Source organism: Ovis aries, chromosome 13 (genome assembly GCF_016772045.2).
Source record: "Ovis aries strain OAR_USU_Benz2616 breed Rambouillet chromosome 13, ARS-UI_Ramb_v3.0, whole genome shotgun sequence".
Taxonomy (NCBI): Eukaryota; Metazoa; Chordata; class Mammalia; order Artiodactyla; family Bovidae; genus Ovis; species Ovis aries.
In genome coordinates, this window is record NC_056066.1 from 16,739,045 (window position 1) to 16,759,922 (window position 20,878).

The 20,878-nt window shown below is 44.2% G+C and overlaps 1 protein-coding gene, 1 long non-coding RNA gene and 1 pseudogene across 2 annotated transcripts in view; 1 reads left to right on the forward strand and 2 right to left on the reverse strand.

Moving 5' to 3' along the window:
* Positions 1 to 4,157: 4,157 nt before the first annotated feature.
* Positions 4,158 to 9,988, reverse strand: LOC101109201 (PRELI domain-containing protein 1, mitochondrial-like; annotated as a pseudogene).
* A 5,675-nt stretch (positions 9,989 to 15,663) lies between these two features.
* CCDC3 (coiled-coil domain containing 3) overlaps positions 15,664 to 20,878 on the reverse strand; it is an 88,442-nt gene continuing 83,227 nt past the window's right edge. Inside the window, exon 3 of the mRNA XM_027976542.2 lies at positions 15,664 to 17,480. Within this exon, the coding sequence (XP_027832343.1) occupies positions 17,205 to 17,480 (276 nt within the window). The 3' untranslated portion in view covers positions 15,664 to 17,204. The remainder of the gene's footprint in view (positions 17,481 to 20,878) is intronic.
* Positions 17,479 to 20,413, forward strand: LOC121816299 (uncharacterized). Its single transcript, XR_006055820.1, has 2 exons — positions 17,479 to 18,171; positions 18,842 to 20,413. It is a non-coding gene; the product is annotated as an uncharacterized LOC121816299 (long non-coding RNA).

Here is a 20,878-nt window from a genome sequence, read left to right on the forward strand (position 1 = left end):
TGTGTGATTTCTATTATAAATCAAGACTGTAAAGGCTATAGCTATAGATTTAATAAGTAGTGAGGTACTCATTCTTTTAAACATCAGAACTTGAAGGAATTTATCTTATTTCACTCTCTATAATTCAGTTATGATGGAAAAATATTTTTTCCTCTATGTGTGACCCACTTTGCATAACAAAAATTAATTTCCCTCACTAATATTTGGCTGGTAAGGGTGAATAGAATTTAACTGAATATCATTGCCATCCAAAATTCTGTATTTATGCTTATATTCTATTCAAATACTTTGTGAAGTCCAGTTTGGTTACCATGTGAACTTGTATCTTCTTAAACATTCTTTAAATTGCCATGTTGAAGTTTCCAGAGCTTGGAAAATGGAGAGCTTTGTTTCGGTCTCTTTGCATTTCTTTCAGGGTAATCTGTGCCTCTCCTTTCCTGAAAACAGCATGCTGTGTATGGTCTTGATCTGACCGTCTGTGTATACTGGCTGTGCTGTGCTGTGCTTAGTCGTTCGGTCATGTCAGACTCTTTGCAACCCCATGGACTCCAGCCCACCAGGCTCTTCTGTCCACGGGGATTGTTGGGCAAGAATACTTAAGTGTGTTGCCATTCCCTCCTCCAGGGGATCTTCCCAATCCAGGGATCGAACCCAGGTCTCCTGCACTGCAGGCAGAATCTTTACCATCTGAGCCACCAGGGAAGCTCAAGAATACTGGAGTGGGTAGCCTATCCCTTCTCCAGGGGAACTTCCTGACCCAGGAATCGAACTGGGGTCTCCAGCATTGCAGGTGGACTCTTTACCAACTGAGCTACCCAGGGGGCCCATCTATTGGTTCAGTTCAGTTCAGTCGCTCAGCCGTGTCCGACTCTTTGCAACCCCATGAGGCCTGCACGCCAGGCCTCCCTGTCCATCACCATCTCCCGGAGTTCACTCAGACTCACATCCGTCGAGTCAGTGATGCCATCTAGCCATCTCATCCTCTGTCATCCCCTTCTCCTCCTGCCCCCAATCCCTCCCAGCATCAGAGTCTTTTCCAATGAGTCAACTCTTCGCATGAGGTGGCCAAAGTACTGGAGTTTCAGCTTTAGCATCCTTCCCTCCAAAGAAATCCCAGGGCTGATCTCCTTCAGAGTGGGCTGGTTGGATCTCCTTGCAGTCCAAGGGAATCTCAAGAGTCTTCTCCAGTACCACAGTTCAAAAGCATGCTCAAAAGTTCATTTTTATGGAGACATTCTGTTAAAGAGTACTAGTCTTGCATGTTTTAAGTACTGTATTTGAAAAGAAAATCCTGAATTTTAACCTTCATTTTGAAATGGTTTCCCTATAATTACTACTCTTAAAACCCATGTTTTATATGTCAGTTTTTACATTAATTAAATTGTTTTGATGAAAACTGTCGCTCTTTGCTCAAATGTAGCCTATCTTTAAATTTATTAAAAACTTTAAAAAAAGATATCAATAAATATGCAAATAATATATTAATAAAAATATATCAATAATATATTTTGACTAGTAAGTCTAGATTTTAATCATTCAGAGGCTTTTCTCTTCTCCAAGGTCATCCCAACCAAAACCATCAACCTATATGAAAATTTTGTTATCCCTTGGTGGTTTAATTAGTGTCTTGGGTGAATTAATTAAAACTCCATAGGATCATCTCATCATATTTTGTTATACCTGTCTCTTCATGAGAAGGTCAGTTTCACCGATTAAAAGTGAAAGACAGTAAAACCCTTGTGCGGCTATTCATACAAACCCTCACTTAGAGAACAATTGATGATGCTACCTTCGCATTGTGTATTGTCAGGATACCTCAGCTGTTTAACAGCCACCACTGGGCAGGCAGTGCCTCTAATACTAGTTATGCTAGAGGGGATGGATTTTTGGTAAACAAGTGGGGTTTACATTTGCTGAGTTCCTCTTACTCTTTAAGAAATCTGCTTGAGTGCATGCTGGTGTTGGGTTAACAACGTACTTAGTATGTATTTTGATGTTGAATTGTGTGGGCTCGCTAAGAGTCCGACACGACTCAGCGACTTCACTTTCACTTTTCACTGTCATGCGTTGGAGAAGGAAATGGCAGCCCACTCCAGTGTTCTTGCCTGGAGAATCCCAGGGATGGGGGAGCCTGGTGGGCTGTCATCTATGGGGTCGCACAGAGTCGGACACGACTGAAGCGACTTAGCAGCAGCAGCAGCAGCTGTTAACTATCAGTAATTGATATAAGCTTATACAGGAGAAATAGTTCTTGCTACTCATGTTAACATTATTGCTTCTTTTGGCTAATAGATCAGTCCAGTGTAAAACTAGGCATTGATATGCTTATTGTTGATAGTAAGATAAAGTCATTATTGAGTTTGAATGACTTCTTAATTGGTGACTGCTTTTAAGCCAGCTATGATGTTATTTTTACTCTCTAGATAAGGTCGTACCCATTTCTAAAAAGCTGTACCTTTGTAAAAGTTGAAACTTATAATTTTTTGTAATTTTTAAAGTTGAAAAAAGTTTCTTTTCTTGGACAATCAGATATCATCAGGCTTGTGAGGCTTGTCACCTCTTCTGTCCATTTTGCAGCATAGATGAGTTTGTTCTTTAAAAAAATTTTTTATTTGTTTATTTTATTTTTGGCTGTGTTAAGTCTTCGTTGCTTTGTGTGGGCTTTCTCTAATTGCAGTGAGCAGGGGCTTCTCTTCATTGCGGAGCACAGGCTGCAGTAATTGCACCACGCAGACTCAGTAGTTGTAGCTCGTGGGCTCTAGAGCACGGGCTCAGCAGTTGTGGCACACGGGCAAAGTTGCTTCACGACATGTGGAATCTTCCCAGAACAGGATCAAACCCATGTCCCCTGCATTGGCAGGTGGATTCTTATCCACTGCATCACAAGAGAAGTCCAATGAGTTTATTCTAATAAACTGTTTATAAGCAGCTCACTTGGTTTTGAGATATTTAGTAATAACTTCCCTTTGTTATGGAGAAGGAGATGGCAACCCACTCCAGTACTATCGCCTGGAAAATTCCATGGACCTGGAAGAGGCTGGTAGGCTTCAGTCCATGGGGTTGCAAAGAGTTGGACATGACTGAGCAACTTCACTTCACTTCCCTTTGTTACTGTTTACTAGTTAAATCCTTATGCAGAGGTAGAAGAATAACCTGTGCTTTTTATTACTTTAATGCTTCTTTAAAAGCCCACTATGGGGCTTCCCTGGTGGCTCAGACAGTAAAGAATCTGCCTGTAATGCAGGAGGCCTGGGTTTGATCCCTGAGTTGGGAGGATCCCCTGGAGAAGGGAATGGCAACCCACTCCAGTATTCTTGCCTGGAAAATTCCATGGACAGAGGAAGCTGGCAAGCTACAGTCCATGGAGTTGCAAAGAGTCTGACATGACTGAGTGGCTAACATACAGTGCTTCTTCCTTATTTCCTTATGGTCCTTGCTCTATAGTGCCAAAGGTTGTTTTAAATTTTTATCTACTACTTTGAATGTTGAGTGAATGATTCAGTTTGCTTGTGGTTTTGTGTGTGTGTGTGTGTGTGTGTATAATAACTGATTTTGTATATTTTATATCATACAACTTAGTTCGTCTAACATTTTTGGTGTAGTTTTTAGCGTTTTCTATATATAGTGGCATGTGTGTTAGTTGTTCAGTCATGTCCAACTCTTTGTGACCCTTGGACTGTAGCCCACCAGGCTCCTCTGCCATGGGATTCTCCAGGCAAGAATTCTGGAGTGGACTGACATTCCCTTCTCCACGGGATCTTTCCCATGGAGATTGGACCCGGGTCTCTGTCATTGCAAGAGTTTGTCTGAGCCACCAAGGAAGCTCTTTGTAGCATGTCATCTGCAAATAAAGACATTTTACTTTTTCTAAGGCAGATAGATGGGGAAACGGTGGAAACAGTGGCTGACTTTATTATTCTGGGCTCCAAAATCACCGCAGATGGTGACTGCAGCCAGGAAATTAAAAGACACTTACTCCTTGGAAGAAAAGTTATGACCAACCTAGACAGCATATTGAAAAGCAGAGACATTACTTTGCCAACAATGGTCCGTCTAGTCAAGGCTATGGTTTTCCTGTGATCATGTATGGATGTGAGAGTTGGACTATAAAGAAAGCTCAGTGTCAAAGAATTGATGCTTTTGAACTGTGGTGCTGGAGAAGACTCTTGAGAGTCCCTTGGACTGCAAGGAGATCCAACCTGGGTGTCCATTCTGAAGGAGACCAGTCCTGGGTGTTCACTGGAGGGCCTGACGTAGAAGCTGAAACTCCAATACTTTGGCCATCTGATGCGAAGAGCTGACTCATTTGAAAAGACCCTGATGCTGGGAAAGATTGAGGGCAGGAGGAGAAGGGGACGACAGAGGATGAGATGGTTGGGTGGCATCACCGACACAATGGACATGGGCTTGGGTGGACTCCGGGAGTTGGTGACAGACAGAGAAGCCTGGCGTGCTGCAGTTCATGGGGTCGCAGAGAGTCAGACACGACTGAGCGACTGAACTGAAGCTGATTTGGATGCTTTTTATTTCTTTCTCCTGGTGTGATGGCCTGGTTAGGATTTGCAGTACTCAATTGAATAAAAGTGATCAGAGTGGATATCCTCGTCTTAGTCTTGATCTTGGAAGATAAACTGTCAGCTTTCACTATTGAGTGTGATCTTAGCTGTGGGCTTACCACATACGGCTTTTATTATGTTGAGTTCAGTCAGTCTGTATCCAGTTAATTGAGAGTTTCTATTATGAATGGATGTTGAATTTTGTGCAGTACTGTTTTCTGCATTACTGAGATGGTCATGTTTCTCTTTGATTCTGTTAATGTTGAATATCACGTTGAATTGTGGGTGTTGAACTATGCTTTTTGTAATCCCTGAAATAAATCCCACTTGATCATGCTCTATGTTCCCATTAATGTGGTTGAATATTGAATATTGTTGAATCTTTAGAGGATTTTTGCTTGTATTTTCATCTGGGATACTGGCCTATAATTTTCTTGTACTATTCTTTCTGGTTTTGGTATCAGGGTAATTTTGGTCCAGTAGAATGTTTACAAATATTCTATTCTGTTTTTTCTTTTAAGAGTTTGAGAAAAATTGGTATTAGTTCTTAAATGTTTAGAAGAATACACCAACAAAGTCATCTGGTCTGGACTTCTACTTGTTGAGAGGTTCTGATTACTGATGCAATCTCCTTACTAGTAATTGTTTTGACATATCTTCTATTTCTTCATGATTCAGTCTAGGAAGATTTTATGTTTCTATGAATACATGCACTTATTCTAAATTGTTTGATTTGTTGGCATATAATTGTACATAACAGTCTCTTAAGGGAACTCCCTGGCAGGCCATTGGTTAGGACTCTGTACTGAACAGGTTTTCTATCCTTCATCAGGGAACTAAGATCCCACAAGCCACACAGCATAGCCAAAAGAAAAGTATTTTATGATCTCTGCATTTCTGTGATATTTGTTGTAAAATTTCACCTTTCATTTCTAATTGTGAGTCCTCTCTTTTTCTCTTGGTGCGTATGGTTAAAGATTTGCATATTTCGTTTATCTTTTCAAAAACCAGGTTTTCATTGATCGTTTGTCATTTTAATCTCCATTTTATTTATTTATGCTCTGATCTTTGTTATTTCCTTCCTTTTACTAACCTTAGGCTTAGTTTGTTCTTTTTCTAAATTTCTTGAAGTGGAAAGCTGTTTACTGTACTGAGATGTTTCTTGTTTCTCAATGTAGGCTTTTCTCACTTAATCTCTCCTATAACAGCTTTTGCTGCGTTTTCATTTGTCTCATGACATTTTTGTTTCTCTTGATTTTTTTGATTCCTTGATTGTTCAATAACATGTTGTTTAATCTCCACATATCTGTGAATTTTACAGTTTTTTTCTTATAATTGGTTTCTAGTCTCATACGTCTTTGGTTGGAAAAGATGCTTGATATAATTTCAGTCCTCTTAAATTTGTTGAGACTTGTTTTGTGTGATCTATCTCGAATAATGTTCCATGTATACTTGAAGAATGTGTATTCTCCTGTTGGATGGAATGTTCTTAAATGTCTGCCAAGTTTATCTGATCTAACATGTCAGTTACGTCTAGTGTTTTCTTACTGATTTTCTCTCTAGATGATCTATCCATTGATGAAAGTGTAGTCAATAAATAGAAGTCCCTACTACTCTAGTATTGCTGTTTCTCTCTTTAGGTCTGTTAATATTTGTTTGATACATTTAGGTTTTTCTAAGTTGAGTGCATAAGTAGTTGCAAATGTTACGTCCTGTTGTTGGATTGGCCCCTTTATAGTTACATGATGATCTTCTTTGACTTATTACAAAATTTGTCTTAAGGTCTATTTAACTATAGCTACCCTAGCTTTTGGGGGTATACATTTTTATGAAATATTCTTTTTCCATCCCTTCACTTTTAGTTTGTGTGTATAAACCTGAAATGAGTCTCTTATAGGTAGCACACTGATGGTTCTTGGTTTTTTTTTTTTTTTTTTTTTACATCTATTCAGCCACTCTGTATATCTTTTTTTTTTTTTTTGAGAGTTCAGTTCATTTACATTTAATGCAGTTACTTGTTGTTCAGTCACTCAGTCATGTCTGACTCTTTGCAGCCCCATAAGTACAGCACAACAGCTTCCCTCTTTCACCATCTGGAGTTTCCTCACACTCATGTCCATTGAGTCAGGATGCCAGCCAGCCATCTCATCCTGTATCGTCTCCTTCTGTTGCCCTTAGTCTTTCCCTGCATCAGGCTCTCTTCCAGTGAGTCAGCTCTTCCCATCAGGTGTCCAGAGTATTGGAGCTTCCACTTAACACCAATCCTTCTAATGAATATTCAGGGTTGATTTCCTTACGACTGACTGGTTTGATCTTCTGGCCATCCACGGGACTCTCAGGAGTCTTCTCCAGCATCACAGTTCGAAAGCATCAGTTCTTTGATGCTCAGCCTTTTTGATGGTTCAACTCTCACATTCATACATTACTACTGGAAGAACCATAACTTTGACTATACAGACCTTTGTCAGCAAAGTGACTTCTCTGCTTTTACTAATATGGATTTATTGACATTTTCTTAATTGTTTTCTGGATGTTTGTAATTCCTCTGTTCCTTTTTTCTTTTCTTGTTCTTTTCCTTTATGATTTGATGATTTTTCTGAGTGGTATGCATAGATTTATCTTTTGTCTATCTTTGGTAGAGTTTTGTGTTATGGTTACCATGAGGCCTACATATAACATCTAAGAGTTATAACATTCTATTATAAGCTGATAACAACTTAAGTTTGAATTATTCTAAAATTCTATATTTTTACCATCTCCTCCCATCACATTTTGCATATGAGTTATTTAACTGCATACAAGTTAAATAAGCCTTGATGTACTCCTTTCCCAACTGGAACCAGTCTGTGGTTCCATGTCTGGTACTAACTGATGCTTCTTGACCTGCATATAAATTTCTCAGGAGGCAGGTAAGGTGGTCTGGTATTCCCATCTCTTAAAGAATTTCCACAGTTTGCTGTGATCCATACAGTCAAAGGCTTTAGTGTAGTCAGTGAGGCAGAAGTAGATATTTTTCTGGAATTTGCCTGCTTTTTCTATGATCCAACATATGTTGGCAATTTGATTTCTGGTACCTCTACCTTTTTTAAATCCAGCTTGAACATCTGGAGGTTCTTGGTTCATATACTGTTGAAGACTTCCTTGGAGAATTTTGCACATTACTTTGCTAGCTTGTGAGATGATTGCAAGCGTGCAGTAGCTTGAACATTCTTTGGCATTCACCAGAATGGTCAGTGGCTACTGGTAACAAAAATTGCTTGTAAATCATTTTATTACATGCATTGAGGCTACAATAAATTTTGAATGCATCGAATAAACCAAAATTACTCAAATAGAAGCCCATTTTTGAGTTTTCCAGAAGATACTGAAGCTTGCCAGATATTAATCAGATCAATAACTCTTTTCATATATTTATTACACTCTAATATGTAAGTGGGCTTAGTTATCTGATGGCCAGTGCTCCTGTCTCCCTCTCCTGTAGATGGAGGTGTTTTATAAATAGTTGTCACCATGTAGATTAGCCTTTTGTCTTTCCATATAAGAAGAATCACTATTCCTTTCTGTGTGTTGTGCTTAGTCACTCAATCATGTTCAACTCTTTGTGACCTCATGGACTGTAACCCATCATGATCCTCTGTCCGTGGGATTTTTCCAGCAAGAATCCTGGTCGGTTACCATTTCCTTATCTAGGGTATCTTCCCGACCCATGATCAAAACCACCATCTCTTGTATCTCCTGCATTGCAGCTGACCCTATCTGCTGAGCCATCGGGGAAATCCTTCTATAAGAATGTCATTTTTCCACTCTGTAGATTTTTAGATTTCACCTTTAATTTGCTTTAGTAGACCTCGGTTCTCTCTTATAGTCCTACAAACTCTGGATTTATTTTTCAACAGTATTTCAGATGTGAACACACTGTTGGAATAATTACTTTGGTAACCATGGTGCCATGAACCAAGATAAGGTTGCAGGACCGATAATATTGTTTCTTGTGGTTTCCTTCCTTCACCCTTGTAAAACTCAAGGTTGCATATATATCTAATTTCACTTACACTAACCATCCTGACCAAAATTCCATATTTTGTAAGTTTTCTGGATTATAGGTTTTGGATCTGAGTTGTCCTCTTCACCTTATCATTGTCTCATTTAGTGATAACTGTTATCACTATAGATCAATTGAAATTTTGGTAGAAAATAACCCCAAAGTGTTTTTTTTCTTTTCTTGTCTGATTGAATTCAATAAGTATTTATTGAGTGCCTGTTACATGCAAGATTTTGTTTCAGTTACTTGGGACACAGCAGAGGATAAAACAATGGTCCCTGCCCTCATGGAGCTTACAGTCTAGCATTTATGACCACTTCACCGGGATGCTGTGACCTGGGCAAGTCACTGCGCCTCTGTCCTCAGCCACCTGATGCAGGAGTAAGGAGGCCTGGCTCAGATGTGGGTAATCAGCTGGCTGTGCTGGAGGTGCCAAACAGGGCACCTACCCCCAGCCTACCACCCAGACAGTCGACAGGGCTGGAAGCTGGCTTTCAATAATAAAGTACACGAGGAGGGGGCTCGGGGACTGGAGCCGGTAGTCTGCTAGGCTGCTGTCTCGGGGCCTGGGCATTGCTATACGACCTGCTGCTGCTGCTGCTGCTTGGTGGCCACCTTGCCGGCAAGGTCCTTGGCCTTCTCTGTAGCTGCCAGTGCTGTCTCCTTGGCCTTCTCCTGGGTTTCGTTGGCTGTTTCAAGAAGGGTTTTGGGAGGGACCTCACTTTGCAGCTTGGCTGAGGTGTATTTAAAAGCCTTCATAGTCTAGGTCAAGTTGCTTTTGAACCATGTGAGACCAAATTCCTGGACAGCTCTGGAGACGCCGAATAAATAAGCTAGAGGAGACCCAGGCTTCCTGGCAGATTTCAGTCCAGCTGCTGTTATCAGAGTACCCATAGTAAACACATCATTCCTCCACCACCATCAGCCGGGCGTGGTTGACGTAAAGGTGCTCATGGCCTGGCTTTTGTGGGTCCATAATGGAGTCCTCCAGGATGTACTCTGAGTGAGCAGCATTGGCGGGAAACAGTCGCTCAGCCCAGCGGGGCATCCTGTTCGTCTTGGTCAGGAGTCGTCGGGACAGGAGCTTCTGCTCAGAGGTCGCCTCTCGTTGCCCTGTCTTCCGTCAAGACGTGTTTGCTACAGGGATTCGGGTACCGCAGCCAGAAGGCAGCCAACAGTGGTCCCAGGAGCTCCGGAGCATGCTCTGGCCCAGGAAATACTTGACCATGGTCCCGGCCAGAGCGGGCTCAGCGCCCGGGCAGCAGCAGGGGTGCGGAGCGCGTGCGCAGCGCATGCGGAGGCCGGGCTGGAGCTCGACGCGTGGCCGCCATGCGAGCGGCGGCTCGGTCGCTACTGCGCCACAGCCAACCAGCCGCCGCCATGAGGAATTATCGGAATAACCCCAGCGTGTTTAATTCATGAAAGCCTGTCTTCAGAGAGTGGAGTTTCCAAGTTATTGTTAAAGTGAAGAAATGTCATTATTTGTTCCAACTTTCTTCTCGTCATAACCTTGGGAAAGATAGATGTTTCAAATAATGGATCCAGTGTGACTTTCTCATTTTTCCACCAAAATTATAAATTCAAGAAACTTCTTTAAAAGAAATTTCTTACATCACTGTTGCTTACATGAGTCCATTTTAAAGCTTTATCATACTTTTAAACGATTTTTCATTCTGTTGGTGATAAAAGTTTGAGAAGCGACTAACTCAAAAAAGCAGTTACCCACAATCAATTCTGTTATTTCAGTAACACTTCGCAGGTTATTACATTCAGTCATTATATCTGACACACCTATAAAGTCTTGTAATTTTCATGAAATGTCTTCAATCCACTCTTTTGCAGAAGCAAAGGAGCATTCTCCAGCACCGTGAGTTTCATTTTCACTTTCTGTGGCAGAGTCGGACACTAAGGTTTTCTGTCTTTTTGTTGATCTAATGTTCAAATCATCTGAGTGCTAACTATACCTGAAGAACTGTCATTTTTTTAATACTTTATTTTTTGTTGCACTGGATCTCCATTGCTATGTGCAGGCTTTCTCTAGTTCTGGAGAGCAGAGGCAGGGAGCTGCTCTCTAGCTGCAGTGTGCAGCCTTCTCATTAAGATGGCTTCTCTTTGCAGGCTCTAGGTGCATGGGCCCAGTAGTTGCGGCACACGGGCTTAATTGCCATGTGACATGGAATCTCCCCTGCATTGGCTGGCAGATTCTTAAGCACTGGACCACCAGAGAGGTCCTAACGAACTGTCTTCTTCTGTCTTAGCCACTCAATTGTGTCCGACTCTTTGTGACCCCATGGACTGAAGCCTGCCAGGCTCCTCTGTCCATGAGGATTCTCCTGCAAGAATACTGGAGTGGGTTGCCATTTCCTTCTCCAATCTTCTTCTGAGACACTTAGGTATATGTTGCTCAGACAGTCATGAGAAAGTATCTGCATAAAATTGACCGAAAAATTCTTCACTCAAAATTTGGTGATGCATCATTTTTGAAAATTTTATAGTATTATTAACTTGCATGTATAATATACATAAGGTAGGAACAAAAACCTCACAGAGCAAAATGTGAATAACGACGACAGTCATAAGTTGTACAATGAATAACGTTTGGGTAACAGAAGATGTATTAATATGTCTCTGGTCAATAATGTGTTAAGAACTTCTTTGTTTGCTACATGAATGTAAGCCCTGTTTGCTCTCAGAACCAAGCAGCTTGGGCACCTATCCCTGAGGAGGTAGCCACAAAAGCTGGGGCACAGAGACATGTGTCCAGGCTCCTTCCAGGGAGATAACTAGCAACCCGGGACAGGCTGGAGGGCTGGCTTCTCTGCCCTTAAGGGAGGATCACAGTCCACCCCTAGGTGCAGAATGCGTTAGAAGGCTGACCCTCAGGCAGAAGCTTTGTGCTTAGTTGCTCAGTCCTGTCTGACCCTTTGCGAACCCTGGCAGACTGTCCATGGGAATTCTCCAGGCAAGAATACTGGAGTGGGTTGCCATGCCCTCCTCCAGGGGATCTTCTCAACCCAGGGATTGAACCCAGGTCTCCTGCATTTCAGATGGATTCTTTACCATCTGAACCACCAGGGAAGCCCAAGAATACTGGAGGGGGTAGCAGAAGCTTTAGAAGTAGGCAAATAGACTCTTTTCAGGAAAGGACTGGGAGTCGAGCATTTCTATATGCCCTCTGTGCTAACCCCTGGGGGGAGGAGGGTGTCCAGTTTAAAACCGCCTCTGTTGTCCTCTCTGCCTTCTGAAGGCACGCCGTGGTGGCTGTCAGAGATGGCTGATCTGGGGACCCACCTGCTACCAGTAGCCACAGAGCCTGAGATGCAGATGTGTGCACAGGTTTCTTTCAGGGAGGGCCTGGCAACTTGGAGCAGGTCAGACAGAGCAGGCAGGGGTGGTGCCTTTGGGGAGGATTGCAGTCAGCGCCTAGATAGGTGCTCAATTAGAGGCCTGACCCTCAGGCAGCAGCGTTTAAAGTACCCAAGTAGACCCCATCCAGAGAGAGACCGGGAGGTGGGCTTGATCTATGCTGACCTTGAGGGGATTGCTGAGGTGAGTGCTTGTGCCTTTAACAAATGCTTCTTTGCTTCCCATTGTCTGTGGAACTGGTGGATTCAAACCTCACTGACTTTTAGAGCTAGGAACTTGTCTGGAGGCCTTTGGGTGGGAATCTTAAAACCTGGAGTTGTAGATATGGGGTCCAGACCCTTCCTCCCTCAGGGAGAAACTGGTATTTGGCTATTCCGTTCCAACTGTAGGGCTCTGTGCCACCGCTGGGGTTTTAGCAAGAGCGTGTCTCAGCCTTTCCTATTCATTTCGACATAGGCATTATCTTGGTCCCTCATTTTGTAAGAGGTGCTTAACCAGTGAGTGAGTTTCTTCAGAGTTGCTCTGTTAGCTGTCCATTTGGTGTTCACTGGAGGCAGGGAGTCCAGGAGCCTTCAGTGTCACCATCTTTAAAGACAGCCTCCATCCTTTCTAAACTGTTTCTGAATAGCCATTAAAAGGAATGAAATTGGGTCATTTTTAGTGATGTGGATGAAGCTAGAGTCCGTCATACAGAGTGAAGTAAGTCAGAAGAGAAAAACGTATTTTAACACATGTATATAGAATCAAGAAAATGGTACTGATGAACCTATTTGCAGGGTAAGAATAGAGACACGGATGTAGAGAAGGACTTTTGGACATGTAGGGAAAAGAGAGGGTGGGATGAAATGGGAGATTGGGGCTGACATATACACACTACCATGTGTAAAACAGAAGCTAGTGGGAAGCTCCTGCATAGCAGAGGGGGCTCAGCTCGGTGCTCTGTGATGAGGGAGTTCCAGGAGGGAGGGGAGATATATACACCTACAGCTGATTCACGTAGTTGTACAGTAGAACATCGTAAAGCAAGTATACTCCAATTAGGAAATACAGTTTAAAAGTCAGTATCTTTCAACTCTAGAATCACACTCTGGAACCACCAGGTGTTCACATTATGAGAAGCAGCGTCAGGGAGACCGAGGACAGCAAAAGCAGCCTCCCGTCTCACTGTCACCCCGGGCATGTGCTCAGGCAGCGGAGGGCTGGGTGGATGGTCCCTGCTATTTCACGTCTCCCTCTCCATGTCTTGGTCTCTGTTTCTTTCTCACTCTCTGTCTCTTTTTTGGAGACAGCAGATAGGCAAAGAGCTGAATATATTTAAGTCAAAGAAGATTCATGACAGGCTATCATTGTACCCCATTTGAGTATCTTAACAGCCAGATGAGCTATCTAGGTATTAGTATCTTATCAGTGAAAATACACTAAAGCTCAGAGTAGAGTTGCCAGGTTTAGCAAAGAAAAATACAGGATGCCCAGTTAAACTTCAATAACAAATGAACAATGGATGCATTTTGTAGGGTAGATCCTGTGCAATATTTGGGTCATATTGGTTCTGAAAATACTTTTTGTTCACTTATAAAATACAGAATCCTATATTTTCCCTGAAAACCTAGTTCAAAGGAATTACTTGGCCTCAAGTCTTCTAGCTTCTGCGCCTTCACTAAGGCTCATGATATTGCGCGTATTTTGTACGTATTCATTCTGTTAACACATGAACTTGTCTGCACTGCATTTATGTTTGACATGACTTTCAATTTGTTGTATAAAATTACTTAATAAAAAAGGCAACACACACACACACGATGAGGCAACATTGGTGGAGCCAGGATTTGAGGGGAGCAATATGGACTCAGGAGAAAGGATTTGACCCTGGATGTGGGCCAGAGGGATGTGATGTTTCTTCCTTTGAGTTGGGAGGGAGGAGAGAAGGGGGGCGGACAGTGACGCACTAGTGTGGATGAAGAACGTCCCCTGCCATATCAGTAAACAAAGGATGGTGTGGCCAACGGGCCAGCAGCCACTGCAGCAGCCGACTGTGCGCCCTGAGGGGATTCAGGATAGAGAGAAATAGGATGCTGGCCCCAGACAGGTAAGATGCTTATCAAAGGAATGATTTCAGTGAGCCCAGACTCTTCTATCTTCCCATATATACAGAAGTGCTCAGTTCATTAACTTGAGATGTCTGGTTTTTCCTTAACTAACAGTAATCTTTTGATGGTCTATCTGGTTTTGTTTTTGCAAAAACTCATGTATTCTGGCTCCTCCCTTACCTCTTTGGAACAGTCCTTCAGAGCTACCTGAGAGGCACTTCCCAGGCTTAGGTCCTCAGCCTATCCACTGAATAAAACTTGAAGTCTCAAGTTCAGGTTATGCGACCCAAGGAAGGGGAGGAAACACACTTTTGATGGACTATATTTTCATGGTAAATTTAGAGGAATAACCAACTACTGATTGTGAAAGAAAAGTAGCTGGTTCAGAAAGGAGAATGGAAAAGAGCTGGAATATTGTACAGTGATTAGAAAGGTGATGAGAAGATCACGTGGAATCCCACCAGTCCTCTTCCTTATGACATGCATTGGTCCTTTCTGGTGAGTACTTAACACTCACAGTGAAGATTTGTATTATACCTATTGAGTGTGTATGGGCTCTCAGGCATCATGCTGAGCAGCTTTAAGAGTAATTTCAACCCTCTTGACAGCCTTTATGGCAGAAGTGAAGCCATTCCCATCCTGCAGGTGAGCACATGCAAAGAAAGAAAGATGGACTTGGAGCCTTGACAGGCCTCCTGTCCTAGTGTGTACCCTGGGCAATGGAATCTCGTGAACCCCAGATTCCTCCTGGAGAATGATAATCAGAATCACTACTGATGAAATTATCAATATTAAATGAGACGTGTGCAAGAGTCTAAACCATCATAGAATATGGACATTGCTGAGCTAACAACTGATCTGTAGTCATGTGATAGTTCACCTTCTCTCTTCCCCAAGGAAGATGGAGACTTGCACCAAAAAAGCAGGAATCCCTGTTAACTTCTGCTGCTAGGCAGGTACCACAAATGTGTGATGTGTGTTTAAATAAATGAGGACGGGGAGGGGTGTGGGGGTGGTGTGCGACAGTGACCCAGACCCGTAGTCCTGTGAGGGTTACCTTCAGACACAGCCTCACCCCAACACGAGGTATGGGCCATATGCCACGAGCCTGTGACTCCTGGCCTCCTGCTTATTGTATGACTTTGGCAAAATCACACCAGGTGGAACCAAACCCCAGGGCTCAGAGGCCGTGCTGTGATATAGGCTGGCTAAAGTGTGTGAAGTTCTGAGCAGTTCTTGGGTTTTTCCTGCATGAACAGTTCCTACTCGTGCAATGAGCCAGTGGCAAGGGGGGCTGTAAGATGACAAGCGCAGCAGATAATGGGGACTTGGGGAGTTCCCATCGGCGCGGATCAGAGTGCACTTTTGCAGGCATTGATTATTGAAGCTGCGTGTCCCTCATGAGGTGAGGCCAGGATCACATGGCTCATCTGCAGGTGTGTGGGAAGATGGGAACCCAGGAGACAGCAAAAGTGGACTGGGCTCAGTCCCCCCTTTCTCCCAGGTATGACCCGCAGGTGCTCACCCCAGAGCACGGAAATGGCCTTTCCAGGCTCATGCTGGAAATCCCGCAGTCTCCCTGCTCCAGAAGAAACACACATCACTTTGCTGCTGTGGCTGAACTACTGCTCATCTTTATTGAAAAGGCAGAACATAACGCATCTGAAGAGACCCAGCTTCCACAGTGCTCCAGACGCTGGCTGTAAATCACCCGTGGGTGGCAGTGAAACTGCAGAATGGAACGTCCCTGGGAAGAAGCAACCAGAAGATGCACCTCCTGTTGTACCAGACTGTGAAGACTACGACTAATAACGTGCAGGCAGAAGCGTGGCTGTGAAGAGCCCTTGAGAAGTCCCCCTGCTGTGCAGACCAGGGCACCAACTTCTCCCCTGAGGCCATTGCCTGCCACCAAGGGACACAAGGCTCATGCCCCAGACAGTCTCCAAGAGCAAGAAGGACATGATTTTTCTAAAAGCAGTGGATGGAAATCTGAGCATTTCCAGTGGAGAGGATGGCATTATCAGGCCCTCCTGTATCTGGGGTGGTTACGGGGCAGGGAAGGGAAAGTGGTTGGTCTATAAGATCGTTAGCAGAGGATAACCAAGGGGTGGGTGACTACTTAATCACACACCTGGAATCTGATCACATGTGGGTAAGTCAAGGGCTCAAGTGTTAGCACTGCAAAAAGTAAGTAAAAGATATTCGCAATACCTCTCTCTCTAAAGGTTTCTTCCCAAAGAAGGTGAAGTGATCGTACACAGAATCTACCATGGTGAGAAGTGGACCAACACACAAGCACTACTGCTGGGGTCTGTCTGGACAGTCCAGGTGGGGGGAAAGCATTTGTGTAAAGAAGCCAAGATCGGGAGGTCTGCAATAAGCCCTTTCATGAATAGAGTGCAGACGGCAACAAGGCAAGATCCCCAGGCCCCAGTAGGTAAAGAAATGTCTTTGCACAACAGAAGTTCACAGCATGTTGGGTCAGCTCACCTCGAATTCGGAGAAGTTGGAACCAAGCACCGAGCAAACAGTAAGTTCGAATTTAGCCGTGGAAGTTCAGGCTCTTCCAACTTAGAAATGTGCTGTGATGAAACACGACAGGCCCATAAAGGCAGTTCCCCTTTAGGTTAAAGTGGCCCACGGGAGTCCTCTGGGACGCTGGGCAGCTGCTGTTGGACAGCAAGTATTACTCACCCTGCTCAATTACCAGTTCCATTCCCTGACCTGTGATGAGCTCATTAAGTCTTAATGACACCAGGAGGTACCACCACTTGCTTCTTAACCCTCCTCCAAGCTCAGGGTGGTCCTGCCACTCAGAACTGGGACCACACTGCCTTTCGTTGAAAATGGAGGCCGAACCCCTTGAGTCCTTGTGCCCCTAGAGAGATTCTGAAATGTTCTTTCCCTAGTAAGTGCATTTCCCAGCTGCTCCTCGATGCCAGGGTCAGGCCCCAGGCACACAGGAGGGCAGGAATCGGGCAGCCAAGGAGACAGGAGACTTGCCCTGTAAACCCAGTAGCCGCTACCAAATGCAGAGTAAAAACGTCATCTACGAGGGTTCTTGACTTATGTGCGTGTACCAGTCCTGCCTCCCTTTCCACTCCCTGGAAAGGGCCCCGCCTGGGACCAGGGGAGGCCGGTGCTCCATGCCCGTTAGCCCCGCAGGTAGGGGGCACCCGCGGGCTCGCGGCCCAGCGCGTTGATGTGCGGGAGCACGCCCGCCGCTGCTGCCAGCTTCTCGCTCAGCTTGCGGTTCAGCAGCTCCAGGTGGCGGCCGTTCTTCCGCGCCTGCCGCAGGGACCGCTTGACCTTCTTCACCCGCTCCCGCAGCTGCTTGTTCCGCTTCTCCAGGGTAGCGACCTTCTGCTGCAGCTTCTTGACGTGGTCCTCCTCCTCAAACAGGGCCTTCTGCACTGAGGAACACATGAGCTGGGGAGGAAACGCGAGGTGTTGGGGGGCGGGGAGGGGGAGAGAGAGGCAGGTAAGTTTCAGAAACCTCCCCAGGTAAGCTTCCTGGGGTTGCTAGCCCCGAGGCACAGGCCTCCTGTCACTAATGGCCTGACCCCAGAACAAAGGCAGCCCTCATACCCCCTTTTTGCTTCCCCGCTGTGGACCACACTGCAGAGCCCCGCTTTTGCTTTCTGTGTTGGGTACCTAGATAATTTTGCTGTAAAAAGATGCTCCATGGTTTGTCTCACGTGCTTATCCATTTGTATCCTGTCTCTCCCCTGCTGGAGCAGTCAGTCTTCACCTTGTGCTCTTTCACCTGTACAGTCAGTTCAAATCTGTCTAGAACATTTTTCAGGAAAGCCAAAGCTTGAGGATCACCTAGGGAAACTTGTTCCACAGAGGGCCTTCAGCATATTTGCACCAAAGAGCTTTGCTGGCACCAAGGTGCAAATACCCTCATTCTGGAAATCTTTCTAGTTGCTGTGGGATGGACTGCAAGTGAGCGCCTCTTTTGAAAAATTGAGTTGTTTCTTACCTAAGTCCTTTTGGTTTCTTACAGGGAAAAATTCTAAATTTTGTCACTCTAGCAAAAAGGACGGCTCTAGTGACCCAAAAGAACAAAACCTAAAACAGAAAAATGCACAGAGAATATGGATGGTCTACAGGAACGGTAATATATGATTCTCTCTTTAACATAGGAAAAGCTTAACCCTACTCTTAAAGGTAAATGCAAAGTAGATCCACAATGGATTGATTTCTTTCAACAAAATGAAATTTTGATTTTACCCTTTGGTAAAATCAGAGTCCATATTTGGGGAAATAGGCATTCTCATATACTGCAGGTGGGGAGTAAACTTCTATAAAGGACAATCTGGCTGTATCAAAATGAAAACTGCATATAGCCTTGATCTAGTCATTCTGAGGCTTCATCTGATAGAAACACTCCCACATGTGCAAAAATACATATTATATATCATCTAGAATAATTATGTGATGTCAAATATAATATAGTAATTGTATTATATATAAACACACAGAGAAAACAACAAACACTGTTATAAGAAGGCTGAAGAATGATATTAGCATCGTGACCACATAAGACATCCCTCTCCCCTGCCCCAACAAAAAAATTGGCATCTATCCGTGAACAAAAGTGACTTTAGAACTATGATCCACCAGGGGACCCAGGAGGAATCTTGCCCACCCATGCATCTCTGCACACCTCCTTCTGATTTCTTGCCCGTCTCCTGTTGTGTCCACAGAATATGGACACAACAATATGTCCCTGCATATGCAATTTGTATAAGTGAAAATGTTAATACATTTTGTTAATCTTGAAGCATTAAAAAAGACACCAGTCCCGGCTATGGACACTGCAATGGTCCATGAGTTTCACCAGACCCTCTCGCACAAAGGACCTCAACAGATGTTTCTCCAAAGAAGACATACAGGTGGCCAACTGGTATGTGGAAGGTGCTGGACATCACTAATCATGAGGAAAATACAAATCACAACCACCATGAGCAGGGAAGCAAGGGAAGCTGTCTGTTCTCCCTCCCAACTTCTCGCCAGGCCTCTGATCAGTTTCTATTGATTAAGGAGGCCAAGAGCCCTGGTTGTTAACACACGTTGTGTGCTCAGTGTGTCCCCTTCTGGGGAGAGCTTCTGGGCACCCCTGGGCCCACTGAACACGTCACCCATGGGGAAGCAAAGAGGCCACCTGCAACCCCCGTGTTAGCGTCACCACGTTTGGTAAATCTGCCTTCCTGGGGCCTCAGGACCTTTATTCAGGCAATGCTTCCCTCTCCCTCCCTTGGACTCTCTCTACTTCTCTCTCTGTCCTCTCCTCTGAGAGAGCAGGTCCAGCATCACCCCTCGCAGTCTGTGAGACCGGCCCGCTCTGGCCAGCAGTGGCAGGAGAGGCTCTCTTCACGCCATGCAGACCCTGGTCCAGGGGGCTCTCCCTGACCAGAGATTTATAAGAGGTTCAGGCTTCATCTTGTGTAGTAGATGGAAATTCAGTCCTTCCAAAATTCTCACCAAGAAAAATCCTGCTGGGAACAGGCTGGAGTGGCAGATTTCTATATGTGGGTGTATGCATGGGTGAGACTCCCACCTGCAGGTTGGGGGCCCACAGACAACCTCCAAGTGGCTGGTTCCGGGGCTTGACCACCTCAGTGGACAGGGTGCTTGCTCCCTCCTCCACTGGCCCTTTCTGGAAACATGCATGTTGGTTGAAGCAGCAATGTCCTTCGTTTTAGTCTTTTCTCTCCCTCCTCTCTTGACCTCTCCTCCCTTGGTTCTCACCCCTGCACATCCATCCCCTTTACCCTGAAGACTTCTTCCTTGTGTCTGTTTCGTGATTGCTATCTTTGTGATGTAGTTTTGTCTGTCCAACTATTCCTGCCAGCCTTGTGAGCACAGTGGAGCTCTTCAGCCTTGAAACACAACCCACACTGCCTGAGACTCCAACTTGGGTTATATAGTGGGATTTTAAAGAAAAAACAGGACAGACAGACACTTGCATCTCTCTCTCCTATGTAATTATTCTGCCTGGGCTCTCAGGAACTACCTGATTCATCTGTGGTCCCCCAGAGTAAGGGGGGAAAAGGACCATTTATTTAACAGATAATGATGTGTTACAAATATATGTAATGGAATATTATTCAGCCATAAAAAATCATATTAATGCATATATGTGGGATTTAGACAAAGGTACAGATGAACCTATTTGTAGGGCAGGAATACAAACAGAACAAACTGACTTGTGGATACATTATAAGTGCCTGGTGACCTGTGATGACCTAGACAGGCGGGGAAACACTGTATAACTATGATCCACATTTGTAAAGCAGTTATCCCTCCAATACAAAAAAAAATTAAAGAATAGTGCACAAAGTTCCCAAGTTACACTCAGGTCTCACTGTGACTTCCTTGTCTCCCTCTCTTTCCTTCACACACAAGAGAAATGTCATATTAACGCATATATGTGAAATCTATTAAGATGGTATAGATTCTCCTCTTTGCAAAACAGAAATAGGGAACCAATGTATACACACCAAGCAGGAAAAGAAGAGGTGCTTTGGGAGATTGGGATCAACATATATACACTATTAATACTGTATATAAACTAGATAACTAATGAGCACCAACTGTATACCACAGGGACTCTGCTCTGACCTAAATGGGAAGGAACTCCAAAAGAAAGTGGATATATGTATACATATATACCTGATCCACTTGCTGTACAGCAGGAACTAATACAACATTGTAAGGCGACTCTACTCCAATATAAATTAATTAAAAGCACAGGCTCTTGGCAGAATGTTAGTGTACCCGAGACAACACCCTTCACAGGCATCTCTCAGACCCAGGGG